Raw genomic sequence first — 19,978 nt, 5'->3', positions numbered from 1 at the left:
CAATTATGACACATTGTATAAGGCAGAGATAACCAGGTTTGAAGACCGAGAAGATTCTGGGGGGTAAAAAAAAGAAATAAGACCACTACAGTTCTCAGCGAATTCCCTACTCTAAGAGAAACAATCATCTAACTAACGACGAATCTTGATTAAGCGCAGGAAAAGCCCCAATGGTGACTGGAATGGTCGAACAAAGATATCGTCAACAATAGCAATAAAATTCAAAGCGGAACCCATTTAGTCGTAGAGGCTGTCATCATTGCCGGCTTCGCCGAACGTGTCGTTGTTCTGGACCTCCCCGGCCTCGGGGAAGCGGAAGAAGCTGCTGCCTCCAGAGTTCTTAAGGCTCTGGGCAAAAGCCTCGTAGCGGCGGATCTCAACGTCGCTAACGGAGCGACGAGCAGACTTCATGGCCTCCTCAAAGTGAGCCTTGGTGAGCTCAGACACGGTGTCTTCCATGGCCTCATCATCATCCATGGTGACGTCCTCACCAGCAGCCTCGCGAGCCTTGATGCGGTCAATGTCGGCGGTGATGGCCTCCTTAATAGCGAGCTTGACGGCACGCTGGGTAACGAATCCAAGATCGGCACCGGAGAAACCGTGGGTCTTGCTGGCAATGAAGTCCAGGTCGACATCTCCGGCGACAGGGGTCTTGCGGAGCTGGGCCTTGAGGATACCAGCACGAGACTCCTGGTCGGGCAGAGGAACGTAGACAAGGGTGTCGAGACGACCGGGACGAACAAGGGCAGCATCGAGTTGCTCGGGACGGTTAGTGGCACCAATAACGAAGACGTTCTTCTTGGAGGTCATGCCATCCATCTCTGAAATGGGTGTTAGTAAAAAAGAATTTATGGATATAAGAGGTATTGAAGATACTTACCAGTCAAGAGCTGGTTGACAACACGGTCGGAAGCACCACCGGCATCACCGACGGAACCACCACGGGACTTGGCAATAGAGTCCAACTCGTCAAGGAACACAACGCAAGGAGCCGCAGCACGAGCCTTGTCGAAGATGTCACGGATGTTGCTCTCCGACTCACCGAACCACATGCTCAGCAACTCAGGACCCTTGATGGAGATGAAGTTGGCAGCACACTCGTTGGCGACAGCCTTAGCCAACATGGTCTTACCGGTACCAGGAGGTCCGTAGAAGAGAACACCTCTTGAAGGGCTGAGACCAAACTTGGTGAACATCTCAGGGTGATCCACAGGGTACTGCACGCTCTCGATAAGCTCGCGCTTGACCTCCTCCAGACCACCAATGTCGTCCCAGCGAACGTTGGGAACTTCGACCACAGCAACCTCGCGAAGGGCAGAGGGGTTGGAAACACCGAGGGAGTAGCGGAAGTTCTCCATGGTAACACCAAGAGAGTCAAGAACCTCGGCATCGATAGTATCCTCATCAAGATCAATGAGATCCATCTTCTCACGAATTTGTTGCATGGCGGCTTCGGAACAGAGCGAGGCCAAATCGGAACCGACGTAACCGTGAGTCTCAGCGGCGAGGGTCTCGAGATCAACGTCATCGCCGAGCTTCATGTTCTTGGTGTGAATTTGCAGAATCTCGACTAAATCAAACCAGTGTGGTTAGTCGTGTAAATTAGAGAAAACAAAAGGGAGATTTCAGGAAGCACGTACGACGACCAGTTGGGTCAGGAATACCAATGTCCACCTCACGATCGAAACGACCGAAACGACGAAGGGCAGGATCAATGGAGTTGGGGCGGTTAGTAGCAGCCATAACCACAACGTTGGAACGGGACTTCATGCCGTCCATGAGAGTCAGAAGCTGAGAAACAACACGACGCTCAACTTCACCGTTGGTCTTCTCACGCTTGGGGGCAATAGAGTCGATCTCATCAATGAAGATAATGGCGGGTGAGTTCTTCTCGGCCTCCTCGAAAGCCTTGCGCAAGTTCGATTCGGACTCGCCAGCCATTTTGGACATGATCTCAGGTCCGTTTATTAAGAAGAAGAATGCTCCGGTCTCGTTGGCGACTGCACGAGCCATCAAAGTCTTACCGGTACCGGGGGGGCCATACATAAGAATACCACGGGGCGCCTTGACACCCAGAGTCTGGAACAGCTGAGGGTGGCGGAGGGGCAGCTCAACAAGTTCACGAATCTGGGCCATCTGTTTGCGGCAGCCACCGATATCGTCATAGCCGACCTCATTGAGGTTACCTTCCTCATCCTCCCTTTGAATGGGCTCACCGTCGCAGTGAATAACTGTGTCCTGTGCAACGATACCGTACTCTGGGGGGTCCACCTCAACGACCTTAAACTCGACTTGGCGCATACCTCCTCGCACAGTGAAGAGATCTCCTTGGCGCACAGGTCGGTAAGCCTCGCGGAAGTAGGGGGCGAGGAAGACATCGAAAATGGATCCGGTCAGGCCCTCAATGGTATCGGCGATGGGAAGGACGGCAATGCGCTTGGCCTGGTGCGACATTCAGATTAGCACTCGAATGAAAAGAATGGATTGTCAGGACCAAGGAATAGCTCGAATTCTAGACTCACATATTTGATATCGGGGCAAGGGTGAACGGTAATAACGTCACCGTGCTTGACGCGGAGGTTGTGTCGGACAACGCGGTTGATGCGGGCACTACCATCATCCAGGTCGTCATCGGCCAGGACGATCAGTACAGTGTCCTTGCGCTTCTTGCCCTTCACGAGGACTGTGTCACCACGGAAGAGCTGGAGAGTCTCCATGGTGTTGTTGGAAAGGGCAATAACGGAGTTGTCATCGTTGACGGCATCAGTCACACTATTGGAAAGGCTGTCAGTTTTGTCCCCGCAAATCGGGCTCATGGCCTCAATCGAATCTCTTACATCAAAGAGTTGGGCTTCTTCTTCTTCTTGAGAATGGCAGTTGCGGTGTCAAGCTCCTGTTTATTCCGTCAGTCTCCCGATATGTTGCGAGTTGCCGGGTGTGCGCTAGTCTAACCTCTTTCTTCTCGGCGCCCGAGGCATCCCTAGTCCAATGTTAGTTACGAGGCGATAAAGGATGGATTCAGATGTAGCATACTGGAGGTTGACCCTCTTCTTATCGTGAGTGTGATCCGGCTCTGCAGACATCTTGAAGGATCTGAGATATGTGGCAGGTTGATGGGAAGACGAAGCTTGAGAGAAGCGGGAAAGATCAAGTGTTCACAGCCAAGCTGGGGAGCAGCTTGAGGTGAACAAGAAAAAACAGAAAATCGAATGAACGATAGAAAGATGGAAAAGTGTCAAATTAACACTTGGGGGGGGGGAATCAACAAGACGACCTGGTGGGAAAGTAAGAGATGGAGGTTGGTTCGGAGAGCTCCCAGGTACTCATCGAGTGACGATATGTGATGAGGTAAGCGGTGGACCGTTATGTCAGCGAATTGGAGTCCGCCACCAGCGAATGTGATGGAACTTGGTCGATCTTGACTGCCTGAGATGCCTGATTTACTGGTCATTTTTGATTAAATATAACTAAATATAATTAAATTATAACTGGATTGGTACTATGGAGTCCTTAGACTACTTTGTTCAGTTAGTTCCAAAATCAATATGGATCAACAGATCAATAGATCAATAATAGTCGGTGTCCACTATGGAGTAGTATTACCCCGGGTTATTATTGGCATTTCAGTTCCATACGGAATCATACCCATTGACGGAATACTTAATGACTTACTATGTTCTTACCCGGGTGATCTCACCTGCGCTTTCTGCCTTCTACCTAGCCTGGCAGGCACCCGCGGGCGCAGAACTATACCTTTCCTCGGCCTTTCTTCCCCCTGAAACCACGGTTAACCATCCAAGGATAACCCAAAGTGATGTCGGGGCCTTTGCTCACATTGTATGGCGCTCTCCTTGTTGGTAATTATGAGGCTCTTCAGTCGTTATTTCGCCCAGGCGCAGTCTCTCTGTGGCTCCTCTCTCATACTCACAGTCTAGATCGTCTACGCCTACACTTATACCCCAGAGCAAGGAATGGTTGATTAATTCCCTCGTCACCAAATTAGAACAGAATTTTGCTCCTATCTGGCAACCAACCTATCTAAATTGTCCTTGGAAACACTTTCGCTATCGTCACTTCGACAGTTCATTACCAAACCTTACGCTGCAACAGCTTCCAATCGTTCGTGATAGGTTACAGCATTGAAACCTGTCTCATAGTTGTGAAATCTCTCCTGAGGTTGAATATGGAACTGAAGACCTGGTATCCGACCGATTTCAAGCTAGCGCTAAGCAACACAATGTCCGAAAAGGATGTGTCACGCTTCCTCAAGCGACCAGGAAGCTCCCCACGATTTGTGTATGGGGTTCTCATGCTTCCCACTGTCTTAAAATATTACATCGGCATGGAACAACGCTGCGAAATCCACAACTCCATGACCCAAGCCACAATATCCGGCTATCAATTACATCAATACGCTGAATCGAGTTCGCCTGTCATCACGCCTTCTTCAGATCCAAAAGCTATTGTGGAGGGAATGCTTATATTCAACCTCAATGAGCAGCAACGAAATGCTCTCTACGAATTCGAGGCAGGATTGATGCATCTTACCAGTGTCCAGGTGGAAATATGTGAGAAAGATGCAGATCAGATGCATCAGCTTCATACTGTGGATGCTGGGGCTTTTACTTGGACCGATTCTACACAAGGAATGACTCGTGTTTCTGATTCTTCCTTGTGTATTGGAAAGTTTCTGAACAGCCCATTTTATCGGTATATTTCCCAATCCCAAAATAGATCCAGCGTCGAAGTACGTGAATGGGGCAATTGAAAAAGAGTTGAAAAGCAACAGCCATGCACCTGGCTTGATTGGCTGGGGCATGAGGATTGTTTTCATTTGTAGCATAAATAGGTGTCTGTCTGGATACAATGCATGGATGTTGTATGTGGAGAGGGACTACAGCATGGATTCTATTTCAGACTTGGAATGAAATGTCAGTTGAACAGGTTCTTCTTCGTCTTATTCTTCCTCTCTTGGTAAAAATTCATACATGGGGTATTTCCATGCTTCCTTATAACTCACTTTATCAAATTGGAAATTATGAAATCAGCCAAGCAAAGCAACGACACCATCATGCCCCTCCTGGAGAGCAAAACTCAGAGCCGTTCGTTGCATAGCATCGGGAATCTTCAGATCTACTCTACCAGTCTGCATGAGTAGTTGAGTGATATCTGTATCGCCGCTTTGAGCAGCATAGAATATGGCGGATCGTCCTTGATAATCCTGTAGATTGATGTTCAAATCCTCTCGAGCCAGAATTCTCTTCAAAATCTCGCTGTTTCCAACCGCCACAGCAAAGATGAGAGGCGTTCGATTATTTCGGTCTTGAAGGTTGACATTAATCCGAGGACATCGCAAAAGGACATCCACGAGTTGAATGTTCTGCATCGCCACTGCCCAAGTGAGAGCAGATTGTTGAGCTCGGAGCAGGTGTCTCTTATTGTGCCTCTCTTTTAACATTAACTGAAATGAGTAGTCCTGCAGCGGGAGGTTCTGATAATCATCGAATGGCGCAGGCTTTCGTAATGGAAGATCAACACGTTCATCTTCTTCGTCCTGGTCTGCTTGGAAAAATGGATGTTTAATTGTTGGGAAATCCGGTCTTTTGATATCACCCAAATGAGGATCCGGTCGATTTGGATTGATGCCGGGGTAAGCAAGCACTTCTTCAAGGCTTGTAGTAAGCCAGTTGTCGTGGTAAGCGTTCCATAGGGCACTGTCAGCAAACCCCTTGTCGATCCATATCTTCACCAAAGCGACATCCCCAGAAGCCTGTCTAAACCCTAGAAGTGCCATTCTTGATACTTCTATTGGAAGGATCCCACAGAGTGTGAACGTCATCTCATTGGGTGGCCAAAAGCAAAATTGCCGAGCAAAAGAAAAGTTTCGAGCTCGGAGGCATTGAAGCAAGACGGGATTCCATATCTCAGCCTTCACTAAAAGCTCTGCAACGTATAAAAGGGTTTCGAGACACTCAAAATCATTATTGACTTCAATGTAGTTGAAAAGAAGGCTCCATAGCAGAGGGGCCGGCTCGGACATGTTAATCCCCCGACGGTTGAGTATCCAATTAAATCCAGTTGTATCACCAGCCATTATCATCAATGGCAAAGCTCTAGCCCCTGCGCCCTGAGCAAAACGAAGCACACGTTTCACGGCAAGTGGATGGTAAGAGCGCATGACATTTTCAAAGACGATTTCGAGTTCATCTTGCCACTCATGGAGTGCTGTCTGCTTTTTGGGTATGTGTACTTTCAGATCATCTATCACATCCAGACTGTACCTCCAGTTGTCATTTCGCAACAAGTGTATAATTGCCGGCCAGTCCTTCTTTCCACATATTGTCGAGTCGATATCGGGATGGTGTACAAGAAGCCGAAGAACATTATCGTTGCCATTCTCAGCAGCAGCAGTCAGGGGAGTCTCGAAGTGAGATTCAACCTTGATCTTACAATTGACGTTCAATTTGTGTCCCCATTTTTTGGAGCCTGTGAGTAACAAATTGATGAAATCGTGATTTTCTTTGATTTTGGCTGCGAGGAGAAGCAGGTAATCAAAGTAAAGAGGGTTTATTTTCGATTCTTCGCAATGATGTCTCAAAAAATGGTCCCAATTTTCGAGAATTTTCGTTTCGTGACGATCAGGAAATGTCATGTACTTCAAGTACTTTGAATCCCAGCTCCACTGGTGTGGGTGATAAAACCTCCCAGATTTGACAAGACGGTCTCCGATTTGGTAGAATCCCAGAAAGATGGCAGTCTCCAAAGCGTCAAACGAGCGCACAGGATCGCAGTGCGGTATAAGCAAGTCCACAACATCTTCATGATTGTGCGCTATGGCGTCTTTGAGTATATCGTGCTGTGTCGTGTTGACATCAGCACCTTGTTCTATCAGAGCACGTATGGTGTCCAGGCTCCCTCGAGCCACTGCATTGTGGAGGTCTTTCTGAACGTCTTTCATGATATCCGTTAAATACCGTATTAGAATTCTTCGAGGTCATAAGCTGCACAGTAAGATACTCTGTAGGTAGGGCGTAATTCCAATGAGGTCCAGCTGGAGGGGCGGTGAAAAAAGTAAGCAGAAAGGTATACAAAGTACTAGTACACATGTGCACAGTGCAACTTGCCCAGGTGGAATCTCGGTGCCCAAAGATTCCCTTTGGGGAAAGTCGCTTCCAAGCACTTGAGAGTTTACACTACTGGGCTTTGCAACTCATGTTGACATGTATCATCCACATGCAGATGTGAGAAAAAGAAGAAGAACCCATTCTGATTTGCTAATAGTAGATAGTTGGGTCCTGCCGTCAAACATAGTATTATTACGTTCAGATGTGAAAAAAAGAAAATTCTGTGTTTTAGAAGGCATTGTACACCTCACAGTGAATAATGAATAAGCACTAGATAAATCGCTCTGCCGCTGCAGACTTGAACAGAAAAAGAATCCTGTACAACAGACACCATCACAAACGAGAGAAGAACAATCGGTGTTCTAGGAAAGGGTAGAAACAATGGATAGTGTCATACATAAAATAAAGAATACAGGCGTTCAGAAGAATGGGGACTCCAGTCAGAAGATCTCACACAGGCGCCGCAGTCATAACTTCATCAGGGAACTTGTGACTCAAGGACGAGGTGCAGGGACGGGTGAAGGAACCCCCGTGGTTGCAGGACTAGCACTGGCCGCCATACGAGGACCAGCAGGGGCCGGGCTTGCACTACCCAGATTGGGATTGGCAGGAGTCTTGGCAATTCGCTCCTCCACCCGCTCCTTGTGCTGTCGGTTGCGAAGATGAACCTCAAAGTTATCGACAGTCATGCCGGGACCAGGTGTGTACAGCTTGCCAGGACAGTCGTGGCATCGAATTCGCGGTAGGTACTGGTATTTTATTTTTTGACCTGGCTGGAGGTTGTTCGTATTGGTCACAGGGGCAAGAGTTTCCAGATCCACGGCGGAATAACGCATCACTCCTTCAAACGAGTCGTTGGGATGGGCCTGTTTTAACCCCTGGAGTCCGGCTACCAGCCAGCTAGGTGGTGGGGGCTGAATTGCGCACACGGTCAGCCAAAGACCCCCCAAAAAAAATCCAAAGATCAATATCTACTCACAGCAGAAACACCAGGCTGAGGAGGGTTCGGTGCATCAATGGCTCCTGTTTGTTGAGGCCGTGGCGGGTTATGTCCAGGGAGTCGCCCTTGCTTATCAGAGGGAGGTGCCATTGTTGTGGCATTGGGTGCTGCCCTGTTAAAAGACGTTTGAGAAGCAGAAACGATTCGCTGCCCATTTCTTAGAGCCATCAACTTATCTCGGGACAACCTAAATCGCACAATCATTTTTTCCGGTTCTTCGTCACTTTCTTCACGGTATTGTTGCCGTCGGGCCGACGCTCGAGGCTCATAAGCTACAGGCTCTGGGGTTTCAGAGTGACCCAAACCGGCACGCAAGGCCGCATGAGCTTCTCTGGCGGCTCCCCTCATGCCTCTTGTGCGGGCAGTTCCTTGGGCAAGGTTTGGCCCAACTGCTGGAGAGCCTTCATCCGAGTCATCACTTTCAAATTCATCGGAATCTTCATCGCGTTGTCCCGCAATGCCACGACGGCGACCAGATCCTGAGCGCTTGATGACATTGCTTTCTTCCAAGGATGCTGCCGAGTTGGGAATGACAGAAGATACGATCAATGTGCGGATTGTACGTTGCCGGTCTTTCAGGTCTGGTAGAGCAGGACCGCCACGCCGGTTTATAGACCGTTTTTGGCGACGTTGCTCTCGTGATATCGAGATCTCAGTTCGCTCAAGATCTGTCTCGTTCAATTCGTAGAGGTAAGGGGTGTGTTCCTTGGCCGATTGGTAAGGTCGGAAGGCGGAAGATACGGGGGTTGGTAGGAAAGAAGCGCTGAGATCGGGATCCTCTATAGGGCGACCATCGAATGGGTGGGCAACAATATAAAGTGATTTGGTAAAGAGTTGGGATTGTTCACGGATTGAATGGGCGATAGCGGTGGTGAACTCGCCAGAGAGAGAAAGATCGTCTGTCATGCGCATGGCAAAATCCTCGGGAGAATTTTGTGCATTGTTGATATCCCACTCAAATTGGTCAATAAGAGTATGTTGTCCAATAGTGATATTCAACTTGATCAAGATACGCATCTCGTCATTTCGATATGCCGTGTAGGGAAGATGCGGGTCAAGGGCCTCTTCATGCATGTAAATTTGTGGGTAGTAGTCCATTAACTGTTCTTGAATACTCTGAGAGATCTGGCGTATGAGGGGAGTGGAAGTTTCCAAAGGGAGACCCAAATCCTCTACCAGCTTCTCAGCAAAGAGGTCGGGTGACACAACACGATCATGTAAATTCCAAGTAAAAGTGTCACGAATCTTGACCTTTTCCCAATCGATATCCAGACGGATTGGAACTAAATCATCCATCTGCTCACTCTGCACCTTTAAATCTCGACGTGAGATTCGAAGTTCGCGGGTCTTGCGGTTCCCAGGCCGACGTCGATTGGCTGGGTACAATAGCTGAGGTGGATGGTTTCGCAGATCTGTGCGGACATTTCCAAATCCTTCGTACCCTGCGCCAAACAACGCAGCTGGGTTTGTTTGGTTTTCGCGTCGAAGTTGGAAGTAGAAATCACGCTCCGCCCGTTTCTCCTGCTGCAGTTCCTGGCTTGGGTTTTGCCAAGCGATCGCAGCCGAATATTCAAACTCGCGATTCACGAGGTTCTCTATCACAATTTGTTCGACAGGTGTCTCACGTGTCCGGACGGCCATCGTCCCTGATACGTCACTGGCTTGAATGGCAGACCCATCGCGAGATTGTTTTTGACTTTGCGCGGAACCATTTGTACCGTTCGATTGGGGGGTGCCATTAGGGTCAGCGTTGGGATCCGACACACCAGACGTTGCCAACATAGCCTTGGCATTCTGTTTTCCATCTTCAAATGTATTGCTCTCCTGGCCATTGGCAAATGGTTCTCTGCCTAGCTCCTCTGAATCATCTCCAGGTCTCGTGCCAGGCGCGCCGGGGCCATTCTGCACACCAAAATGGGACTCGGCGGTGTTGTACTCTGGTGGAACAGATCCACTTGCCAATTCGGGGGATGGCATGGTGAGCTATTGTGCTGATAGGAAAACGGGCGTTGGGTGTCACTCGATCGATAATCTATTGAAAGTGGCACGCAACGCGACAATGATAAATGAAGACCAATTAAAAGAGCATCGTTGAATAATGTCCTAGATACAATATGCATCTATGTCAGCCATCTCCTTAATGTGTGGTGGCAATGAGCCATCCTCATTGCGACTACGCGATCATTCTCGGCCTGTTCTGGCGCCGCTCAATAGACGTGTCGCGACAGACGCATGCACTGAGCAACACGCTACACAGACCAGGGTGGCGCGGGAGTCAAGGATTTAATGGAATAGAATTGTGGAAAGCGACGGATAGTGAAGCTTATGGGAACGAAATAACATACCAGAGCCAAAGGGGGTTGGGTGCCGATAATGGCCTCAGTCTTGTCACGACTCACGACCTCTCGCACGGGTAGAGTCTGGAGCTCAATGTGGGTTTGAGGGACGTCACTTGATTCAAAGTTATTCGCAAATGGAGATTGTCGAATCTTCAGGCTTGTGTACTCTGACGCTGGAAATATTGGGGTGGTGCCGTCGTATGATTGGGGCGTCGGTGGGTGGGAGAAGTTCAGTTCAAAGGGGAGGATTACGAGATGTCCGCTCCCGGGGCGAAAGGCAAGGACTACGCTCGACGCACCCTTCCACGTCCACAATATATGCTCTATAAGATTACAGGAGAGGTGATACGAATATTGTATTTGTAATAAGTCCATGGAGAGCAATAATTTGCCCATTTATGGCTGGAGACGAAGCTGCGCCAGGACTGGTTTGACGGCATGTGGGAGTCATGTGACCTCGACGCAAATGAGGCCGTGGTGCCTGGTTTCCCAGGCATTAAAGATTTCACGCAATTCTTGAATCATGGTCCCAAATCCATCAACATCAGATTGCTATTTATGCCGATAGGGACCTTTTGGCCTTTGGTGCACAAAGAACCTTGGATGATAGATTCAGTGCTTCAATCAGCTGATATTCATAATACTTGCCCGGCATCATATTCCAAGTACGCCCGCGGATAACCCATAGACGTGCGCTTATTTCATACATGTATAACTCTGTCTAGTACTTATCAAACTTGGATTTCGGTCGTTCCTGAGGTCCAATATACTCCAGGGTTTATTCATGATATCATTTGAAGTTTTTGGGGGACTCTTTCCATGTAGGTCGTTTTGGTGTTACCTACTACCAGTTGAGATGAGGATGCTTCTGATCAAGTTCACACCAAACTTCACCAAGGAGTAGTCTATCAATTATCAAAAATCATGGAAAACTCCGTGGTCTTGCAGGCATGCTGAGAATAAGTCCGAAGACATTGAACATCTGGAAATATTACGCTTTTCGTGGTGACTCTGGAAAAAAACACAATGGTCTTGATTGATTCTAGGGGAGGAACACCGCTTCAAAGTATCAGTGCAACCTATTATACAAATGCAGGTCTAGCCAACCAGCGTGAGATCAGCAATCACTGCGCAATGATCGGAATTATAGACACCATCATCAAACCGGTTTGGAATCACCGAGTACCCATCAACTCTCCAAGGCTCATTACCCTCGGGTACCAACAGAATAAAGTCAATTCGCTTTTGTGGCTCCTTCCCATATCCAAATCCAGTGAAAGTGTTGTGGTTTCCATATCGAAGCGTATTGGAAGCTAGCTTGTAGGTGTCCTTTAGTCCACCTTTCCCTGTCAGCTCTGAGTAGGCTTCCTGTTTCTCCTCACTATTCAAATCCCCAGATAAGAATGCGCCCGAGATCAGACCTCCAAATCGTCCTTGTTGGTAATATTGAATCTTGGATAGAATAATGCGCGCAGCTTCGAGGCGTGACTTCGATCCTTGGTCATCAAGGTGCGTATTTAAAGCTAGGACAGTATTACCTGTCTTATGATGAGTGAAGATGCCAATGGTGACAATGCGTATGGAGGCTGCATCCCAGCTTTTGGAGGGCTTGGAGGGAGTTTCAGAGAGCCATATCGTCTCCCAGGACTGAAGCCTCCACACTGACGGCCGATAGAAAATTGGCGAGTATTCACCGGCTTGATGGCCATCATCCCGACCAACGCCGATGTATTCCCACTCTTGATTCAAGGAAGCATTTGATGGATTCAGTTCGGCACGAATATCCTCGAGTTGGTTATGGAGAACTTCTTGAAGACAGATGAAGGTCTCATCACAGTGTCGTGAATGGTACTTGAGCTCATTTAAGAGATTTTGCCTTCGATCAACCCAGGGGACTTCTCCCTTGAAAGGAGAATTGGTTGCATACCGGATGTTATGGGTCAGTACCCGAACAGGAAGCGATGGAGTGGATCTCATCTTGGTCAAATCCGAAACGCTAAAACAGAAAGAGGAATGAATTTGCTTCTTCGATTATGCCTTTATTTCTTGTCATAATTGGGGGGGAAAGCTTGGAGGAAAGGGAGGAGCAAATCAAATGTATGTTTACATCTGCGGAGAAGCTCGGGGTTATGGTTCTAACTTCTGGGCCTGTGGCTGACCCCTTGTGACCTCAGGCCGGGTACTAAGGGATGTAATCACATAATAGAAACTGTACAGGAAAACCACGCAAGTCCTATTAATGGAAGTTTCACAAGCTGCAAAAGCGGGGAAATCCAATGGTTCTGTAGTCATCATGACCCATGACGTCTTTCCGGCCGTAACCCTACGGAAGGCCTGATGGATCAGGCTGCAACACTGAATACCCCCACCACCGCTAAACGCTAAACGCTTCATTCGCTGCACACGACTTGTTCTTGATCCATTCCTCTCAAGCTTCCAGTGGATTTCAGATCTACCTTCATACCCACCCATTCACTTTTGATTAAATTTACTACCGGCCAGGCCAACTTCCTTCACAATGGTCGAGACTACAACACCCGAGGTTGGTAAGTAAATTGGACTGGTGCTCCCGAGAAAGCTCTGACGTTTGTGGGCATCGCTGTCCGACATGCCGAAGAGCTTTGGCGGGGCTCCAGAATAGCCTCACAAACTTCCTGGAATATTTCCAGAGCTAATTGATATGATTTTGTTTTTCAGACTACTCCCTCAACAACCCCGACACCTTGACCAAGTACAAGACCGCTGCCGGCATTTCACACAAAGTGCTCGAGGCTGTCTCTGGTACGTTCCCCTTCGCCGCTCACTGGTAATTTCATGTGATCTAACATTCGTGAATAGCTCTGTGTCTCGAGGGCGAGAAGATCGTTGAGATCTGCCAGAAGGGTGACAAGCTCCTCGAGGAGGAAATCGCCAAGGTCTACAAGGGCAAGAAGATCGCCAAGGGTGGGTGCTAATTTTTTTTTTCTTTCTTCTTTATATGAATTTTTGAAAGATGAAATCTGACTGGGCAAAAAAGGTATCTCTCACCCAACTACCGTCTCTCCCAGCTCCTATGTCACTCCCTACACTCCCCTTGTGTCCGATGTCGCCGAGGCCGAGATCGCTCTGAAGGCCGGCGAGGTTGTCAAGATCCAGCTGGGTGCCCAGATCGATGGATTCGGAACCATTGTCTGTGACATGGTTGTTGTTCCCAAGAAGGACTCTCCCAAGGAGGTTGTCACCGGCCGTGAGGCTGACCTGATTGTCGCTACCCACTACGCCAACGAGCTCCTGCTCCGCTTGATGGTTCCCTCCGGTCTGCTGGCCCAGGGTACCGACGAGGAGAAGGCCAAGGCCGCCTCCAAGAAGCCCCCCACCCAGGCCTACATGACCGACCTTCTGGAGAAGATTGCTAAGTCTTACGACTGCAAGGTTGTTGAGAACACTACCAGCTGGATGTTCGACCGCAATGAGATTGAGGGTAACAAGAAGATCATCCTTGTCCCCGGCGAGGGTGTCCGTGGTGAGGGTGTTCCCGACGTTGGTGAGGTTTGGGGTGTTGAGGTCGGTCTCAGCTTGGGATCCGGAAAGGTCAAGAACCTCGACCACCGCACCACTCTGCACCGCCGTACTACTACCACCTACGGCCTGAAGCGCCCCAGCTCCCGCCAGACCCTCTCTGAGGTTGTCAAGAAGTTCGGTACCTTCCCCTTCAGCTTGCGCCAGCTTGAGGATGAGAAGTCCGCCAAGGTCGGTGTTGTCGAGTGTGTTCGTGGTGGTGTCCTGCGCCAGTACGAGCCCGCTGGTGAGACCGACGGCTCCCCCGTCTCCCGCCTGCTTTCCACCGTTGGTAAGTTTCGAAGTCATATGTAGTACAACAAACAAGTTTGCTGATTCAATTTTTTTTTAGCCATCACCAAGAACGGTCTGACCAAGCTTGCCGCCCCTGCTGCCATTGACCTGGAGCAGTACAAGTCCGACAAGAAGATTGAGGATGAGGAGATCCTTAAGATCCTCGAGCAGCCCCTGGCCCGCTCGACCGGTAACAAGAAGAGCAAGAGCAAGAAGAAGAAGACCACCACTGCCGGTGAAGAGTAAATGGAATGATCAGAGCTCATTGCCTGTATCTCCATATACAATATCTCCCGACCTCATCTTGCCATAAGTCTTGATATTGGTCTTTGACCTTCAAATCGAACCAAAAAAATATCCAATAACAAAATCTCACCGGACCATACCATCTCGGGAGTCTCCTACGGTATAAAAAATTAAAAAATAACTGATGTTTGATGTTTGTATATGTGGGAGATGGGCTGGCAATGCCATGAACTGAGAGTTGTACTCAGGTTATAACATTTGGATATTTTCTGTCTGATGTGCACAGCGTGTACTTACATGTAACCGTGGAACAGAAAGAGCAGAAAGCTGAAACAAAGCCATTACCAGCCACATTTGGAGCCGTAAATATTCGCTGATAGAAGTCCCTTCCCTACTAGTATTCAGCTTGTTCCGTTGTTGTAATTTTTAACGTGCATCAATCTTGGAAGTCGGACTCCAACCGTATGCACCTAGCACTTGAGGACTTGTACGATTATTTTTACTTTCTGGGCAAGATTCTTCCCAAGTGCTCTTGTCTTCTTTAGCATTATGAGATCGGAACCACTGAGGCCCACCAGTAGCTACTTACTAGGTAGTAAGTTCTTGCAGTGCTCCACACGTTTAGAACTTTGAATAAAACATTGAATACTAGTACTATGTACTATATAGTAGTATATACGAGTTAACCTTCAATGTTAGCAACATTTGAAGCCTATATCTACTATACATACTAGCACATACTAAGAATATTCTAAGGTTGGAACACGGGCGGTTGTGTAATACATACAAGTCAAGAACGCCGCTTATCCGCACAGCATACTACTAAAGTTCAAGTTCCAGGCATATCTTTTGGTAGCACTTAAGTAGGTGCCTAGTAGCCCTAGGGGTATCTAACCTTGAAGTGTATATCAAAGGTACTTCAATGTTGTTACTTGAACACTGTATGTAGTACTCAGTACTAGTGGGTATTGCAGTCACTACCCAGTGCCTACTACTTTCATACCTTACTCTTCAACTACCAATTGAAGAAATCATGCGGTAACAGAACTGCAGGCGCCCGAGTAGTAAAGGGAAAGAAAATGGGGCTCGATAATGATTTAATCGCTATCCTACTTTGCATGGAGCTTGATAAGATTATTGTTATTGATGCACCTACTCGAATGTTTGTCTCCATAAACCATATCAAACAGCGACGTAGAAGATCCATGCCCATGTATAACCTTAGAAAGCATATTTCCTTGGTGTCCTTACAGATCCATACATACTATTATCGACCTCCAGGGCTTTTCTATGTACATAACGTTCAGGTTTCTCCCACCATGTATCTTCATACATTGGTTCCCAATGAACACATACTAGGATATTCAAAAGCTCAGATTAATTCTTGTATATCAAGTTATTGTTCAGGCCCTTGGTATATTGTGAAGCTGACCTCAAGATACCTATGACTAAGTATCTAACACAGCTTAGTATGTACTTCATGTGAGCTATTTTACACAGATGAAAGAACTTTGATGACTTGACGGGCAACCTTGGAACACTACAACCAGTCTGCCTTTTTCAAGTTGTTTCTAAAGATTAATCACTCCGAGTTATTCGGAAGCTTCAGAGCATAAATTATTAACATTGAATCAACTTTACATCGAGAACTATCTGTGGTGAGTTGATCAAATCCTCAAATGCCAAGTCAGGAGTTAGGGCACGGGTGGCCATGGCGCTAACCCTAGCAGGGGCTTTTCTGCCTCACCGCGCGCGCTGAGGCTATTTGACTCGGACCAGCTACCGAGCTAATTCTCAACCCGCGAAACCCGCGAAGCTGCGCAATATCCAATAACCCAGACCGCGTTCTGAACGCGCCGACGACTTGTACCTAGGCAATGCGCCAATAAGTGAATCCAAAAAGTCCTGTGAGGCTGTATGGGAAAACCCCCCGGTCGCACTCGCGTGGCCGACTAAAGCCGACGCCAAATCTACAGCTCGACACCAGAAACCGATCAATACCATGAAACCGATTGGCGAATACCCATCTCCCGCGGAGTACAAAAGCGCTGGCTTGAAACCGCCTCCTAAAAATGCCCGCAATCTCACTAAATTGGTGCCGGGCACTGATGAAGACGATGAAGGCTTCATGACCGGCACCCCTACAACACCAACCGCGGAGGAGGGGATCCTTTCAGGCATCGCATGTTTTGATAAGCATCGCGATCAATACATTGGGGATGCGAATCTAGCAGCACTGGATGTTTCTATCAAGAAGATCGCTAAGAGGCGTTTGGTGCCTGGTGGAATGAATGGAGCGAATGGAAATACGACCAGTCGTGACTACCTGGATGAAGGACCAAATGATGATGATGTGAATGAGGATATCAATACAAAAGCTACTGCATACAAAACCAATCCTGCAACCCCTGTTTCTGAGATCGCCGATGTTCATCTTCGTCCACCTTCAACTACACCGGCATCCCTTTCTCCAGCAGAAATCCCCCTACAGACACCCGCTGATGAGGATCCGACCAATTCCATCCTGGCTATCTCTGACTATGAGGCATCCTTACAGTCTCCTCCAGCTACGGCTGTAACCGATGCCGATATGGCTTCTTGGCCCAACAGGCCTACTGCCCCTAAGTTGTTGAAGCTGCTAGATGGAATCCCACAGCCAGTATCGGAGGTCTATGATGTTCCTGAACTTAAGAAAGTTTTGGAGGCTGCCGTATCCTACTCTAAAGACATGGGGGATGACAAGGCTGCCTTGAGCCTTGTATACTTCTGGTCTGGAGTGAAAAAAGATGAGTTCAAGTTAGCTTTAATTCATAATATGGGCCGCCAAGCTACAGATCACCAACTTGCACTTGCGTTAAATACGTTCCTTCGTCACTCTATGACGGAAGCATGTGAATGGTACGAAAATTACGGGGCAAAGCTCGGCGCGCAGCTCGGCGGCGCAAACCTTCAAGCTCCCGTGGTGACAAGTCCTGGCGCAAACATTCAAGCTCCCGTGTTGACAAGTCCTGGCGCAACCCTTCAAGTTCCAGACGTTACGAGTTCTGGTCCTGGCCCAACACGTCCCGACGCAAAACGTTTCAGCAACTACGAATTTGACGATAGTACCACCTTTTCTTCCACCGCCTCTCTTACATCTCAAATTAACAAACCTTCTTCCTTCAAAGTCTCTGATATCTACCGCGACACCAGCGGCCCCAAACTCGAAGAATTATTTGTCAGTGGCAAGACTAACACTGCGCCCTACAAACGCCCCAAGAAGCCTGTTCGTGTGAACGAAAACTCATTCAAGCGCCGATACGAGTGGGATTCAGACCCAACCATGGGTTATGAGCTGCGTAAGAAGCGCGCCCGCTTCGCCAAAGAAACCAACGTGGATGAGGTTCCTGTGCAACCCAGCTCCGTCCGCCCTGAGCTTCCAAAGCCAGTGACTCAGGCCGACAAGCCCGTTGAATCCCCCGTTGGTGACGCTTCTGGAACCAGCATGTCCCCACGCTCCAAGCGTGCCGAAGAACGCCAGAAGAAGCAGGTTCTCGACAAAGCCACACCCACGGCGGCTAAGAAGAGAAAGCGGGCTTCCGAGACCCCTTCTCTCTCACTCCGTGCTCAACCACAACCTATCGCAAGGACTAGACCTCAACAGCCAATCCATCCTGGCGACGTTGATGCTTGGTACAAAGGCTGGGAAATCCGGCAGCTACCCGACACACTGTATGTGATCATTCTTTGTGTGATTTCTTAGTCATATCCAAGCTAACTTTGACTCTACAGTAAGAACAACGGGGAAAACATTGATAATTGTTCTTTATGCGGTGGAGGCGGCAAGTTACTGTGCTGTGACACCTGCGAAAATGCCTTCCACTTCAAGTGTGTGAAGTTTAGCAACAAGGAGCTCACGGACGATGAGTGGTTTTGCCCGGACTGCGATGTTCGACATGAATTCACCTTTACCATCCAAGGAGGTAGAAAGTTGGAAAAGGAGGTTGACTTTTCTCCTCCAAGTGAGATCAAGAACTATTTCGAAGGTGTTGGCGAGGACACCCATTATGATCCTAGTGATCCGGACGAAATGACCACTTCCTACCAACCCATTCCCCACATTCCACGTCTGACTAAGCGACCCAGGCGCAAAATCCAAACACCGTTCTACGATGACCCCAACTTGAACAAGGTATTTGAAAACGGGCAGGTGATTCGTTGCACCAAATGTGGCAAAACGACGGAACATGTGCGCCCCATAATCAGATGCGACTACTGTCCCTGCCGATTCCATTTGGATTGTCTTGATCCTCCCATGGCTTCGCCCCCTAATCCGATGGAGCCTCATGGGTGGATGTGTCCCAACCACGTCACACCCGAGGACATGATCGCCAAGAAGACCATCAACGGCGAAGTTCAAGAGCGCCGTGTCCGTCGTCCCCGGAACTTGATCCTGACGGATGCTGAGCCAGCAACCAATTATGATCGAGATTCCACCTTTGACGATGACTGGCGAGCTGAACGCCTTCGCCTTCCCCCTGGTGATATTATCATGGAGTTCATTTCCGCCGTCAAAGAAGAACGAGAGCTACGTCAAACCAGTCTTGTAAACCGTCTGTCCCAGAGCTTAGCAAACGTTGCTGCCCTTGCCGTCAAAGACTTGGCGACTAGAAATGGTGCCCCTGTTGATCGGGATTGGTATAACTACGTCGAATCTCTTTGCCAGTCCGAGGCTCGTCGTGTGCAAGCTGGCACTCGTGCTGATGAAGAAGTTATCGCTGCGGATAGTCTGCTCGATCTAGCCTCTCATGCTTCGCAAGAACGACCTGTTCCCCAATTCGGAGAACAATTCGCCCCCCACTACGCCTTCCCTGGATCCCTTCACGCTGAGCAGCCAGCCAAAGAAGCAGAGCCGGGTGATGAAGGAAAGCTGGCCGAAGAAGTAAAGCTGGCCGAGGAAGCAAAGCTGGCCGAGGAAGCAAAGCTGGCCGAGGAAGCAAAGCTGGCCGAGGAAGCAAAGCTGGCCGAGGAAGCAAAGCTGGCCGAAGAGCCAAAGACACCTTTCAAACCCCAGCCCATGTGTCCTCCTAACGAGGACTTAGTCAAGGATTTCGATTTCACCCTTGACTAGTCTGGGACTTGCGATGATCTAGTAGCTGCTATGGATGATTAACCCACCTATCCCACCTATCCCAACTCATCTACATCCATATTTCCGATCTACCCGACTTCCGATTTCCTCTCTTTCTTATCCACCTTCATCTTTTAGTTTTCCGGGGCCGGGTTTTTTGTCCGTTTTCATTTTGTTCTTGTTCGCCCTGTTGCATTTTTACATTTTTATCGCTATTGTCGTTCCATTCGCGAAATTGTTATGTGAGCATGGGACGGCGCATTCTCGAGGATATTCTTTGTACGATAGCATACTTAAGTCACCCAAAATCGATACCATATTTTATGTA

At 48.5% G+C, this 19,978-nt stretch overlaps 7 protein-coding genes across 7 annotated transcripts; 3 read left to right on the top strand and 4 right to left on the bottom strand.

The window, feature by feature from the left end:
* Positions 1-237: 237 nt before the first annotated feature.
* Positions 238-3,083, bottom strand: cdc48 (AAA family ATPase CDC48; the record flags this gene model as incomplete). Its single annotated transcript, XM_057159734.1, has 7 exons — positions 238-821; positions 881-1,570; positions 1,641-2,442; positions 2,523-2,772; positions 2,838-2,893; positions 2,953-2,980; positions 3,034-3,083. 7 exons carry the CDS (start codon positions 3,081-3,083, stop codon positions 238-240), a joined length of 2,460 nt encoding a protein of 819 aa, XP_057025982.1.
* A 1,154-nt stretch (positions 3,084-4,237) lies between these two features.
* N7466_000335 (uncharacterized protein) lies at positions 4,238-4,768 on the top strand (the record flags this gene model as incomplete). Its single annotated transcript, XM_057159733.1, has 2 exons — positions 4,238-4,710; positions 4,735-4,768. The coding sequence occupies 2 exons, from the start codon at positions 4,238-4,240 to the stop codon at positions 4,766-4,768; spliced, it is 507 nt and encodes a 168-aa protein (XP_057025981.1).
* Positions 4,769-5,044: 276 nt separating this feature from the next.
* Positions 5,045-6,958, bottom strand: N7466_000334 (ankyrin repeat domain-containing protein; the record flags this gene model as incomplete). Its single annotated transcript, XM_057159732.1, has 1 exon — positions 5,045-6,958. One exon carries the CDS (start codon positions 6,956-6,958, stop codon positions 5,045-5,047), a length of 1,914 nt encoding a protein of 637 aa, XP_057025980.1.
* Positions 6,959-7,618: 660 nt separating this feature from the next.
* On the bottom strand, positions 7,619-10,101 carry N7466_000333 (SWI/SNF chromatin-remodeling complex subunit SNF5; the record flags this gene model as incomplete). The annotated part of the gene is made up of 2 exons (XM_057159731.1): positions 7,619-8,038; positions 8,104-10,101. The coding sequence occupies 2 exons, from the start codon at positions 10,099-10,101 to the stop codon at positions 7,619-7,621; spliced, it is 2,418 nt and encodes an 805-aa protein (XP_057025979.1).
* Positions 10,102-11,561: 1,460 nt separating this feature from the next.
* N7466_000332 (endonuclease/exonuclease/phosphatase family protein) lies at positions 11,562-12,440 on the bottom strand (the record flags this gene model as incomplete). Its single annotated transcript, XM_057159730.1, has 1 exon — positions 11,562-12,440. One exon carries the CDS (start codon positions 12,438-12,440, stop codon positions 11,562-11,564), a length of 879 nt encoding a protein of 292 aa, XP_057025978.1.
* Positions 12,441-12,981: 541 nt separating this feature from the next.
* On the top strand, positions 12,982-14,540 carry N7466_000331 (curved DNA-binding protein (42 kDa protein); the record flags this gene model as incomplete). Its single annotated transcript, XM_057159729.1, has 5 exons — positions 12,982-13,009; positions 13,161-13,244; positions 13,302-13,406; positions 13,480-14,292; positions 14,353-14,540. The coding sequence occupies 5 exons, from the start codon at positions 12,982-12,984 to the stop codon at positions 14,538-14,540; spliced, it is 1,218 nt and encodes a 405-aa protein (XP_057025977.1).
* A 2,002-nt stretch (positions 14,541-16,542) lies between these two features.
* Positions 16,543-19,650, top strand: N7466_000330 (putative PHD finger domain protein; the record flags this gene model as incomplete). Its single annotated transcript, XM_057159728.1, has 2 exons — positions 16,543-18,251; positions 18,312-19,650. 2 exons carry the CDS (start codon positions 16,543-16,545, stop codon positions 19,648-19,650), a joined length of 3,048 nt encoding a protein of 1,015 aa, XP_057025976.1.
* Between the last annotated feature and the right edge of the window lie 328 nt (positions 19,651-19,978).

This window comes from Penicillium verhagenii (genome assembly GCF_028828195.1).
Source record: "Penicillium verhagenii strain IBT 33310 chromosome Unknown utg000002l_segment0_segment0, whole genome shotgun sequence".
In the NCBI taxonomy this organism is placed as follows: domain Eukaryota; kingdom Fungi; phylum Ascomycota; class Eurotiomycetes; order Eurotiales; family Aspergillaceae; genus Penicillium; species Penicillium verhagenii.
Note: the sequence above shows the minus strand (reverse complement) of the source record. Positions and strands in the feature narration are given on the sequence as shown.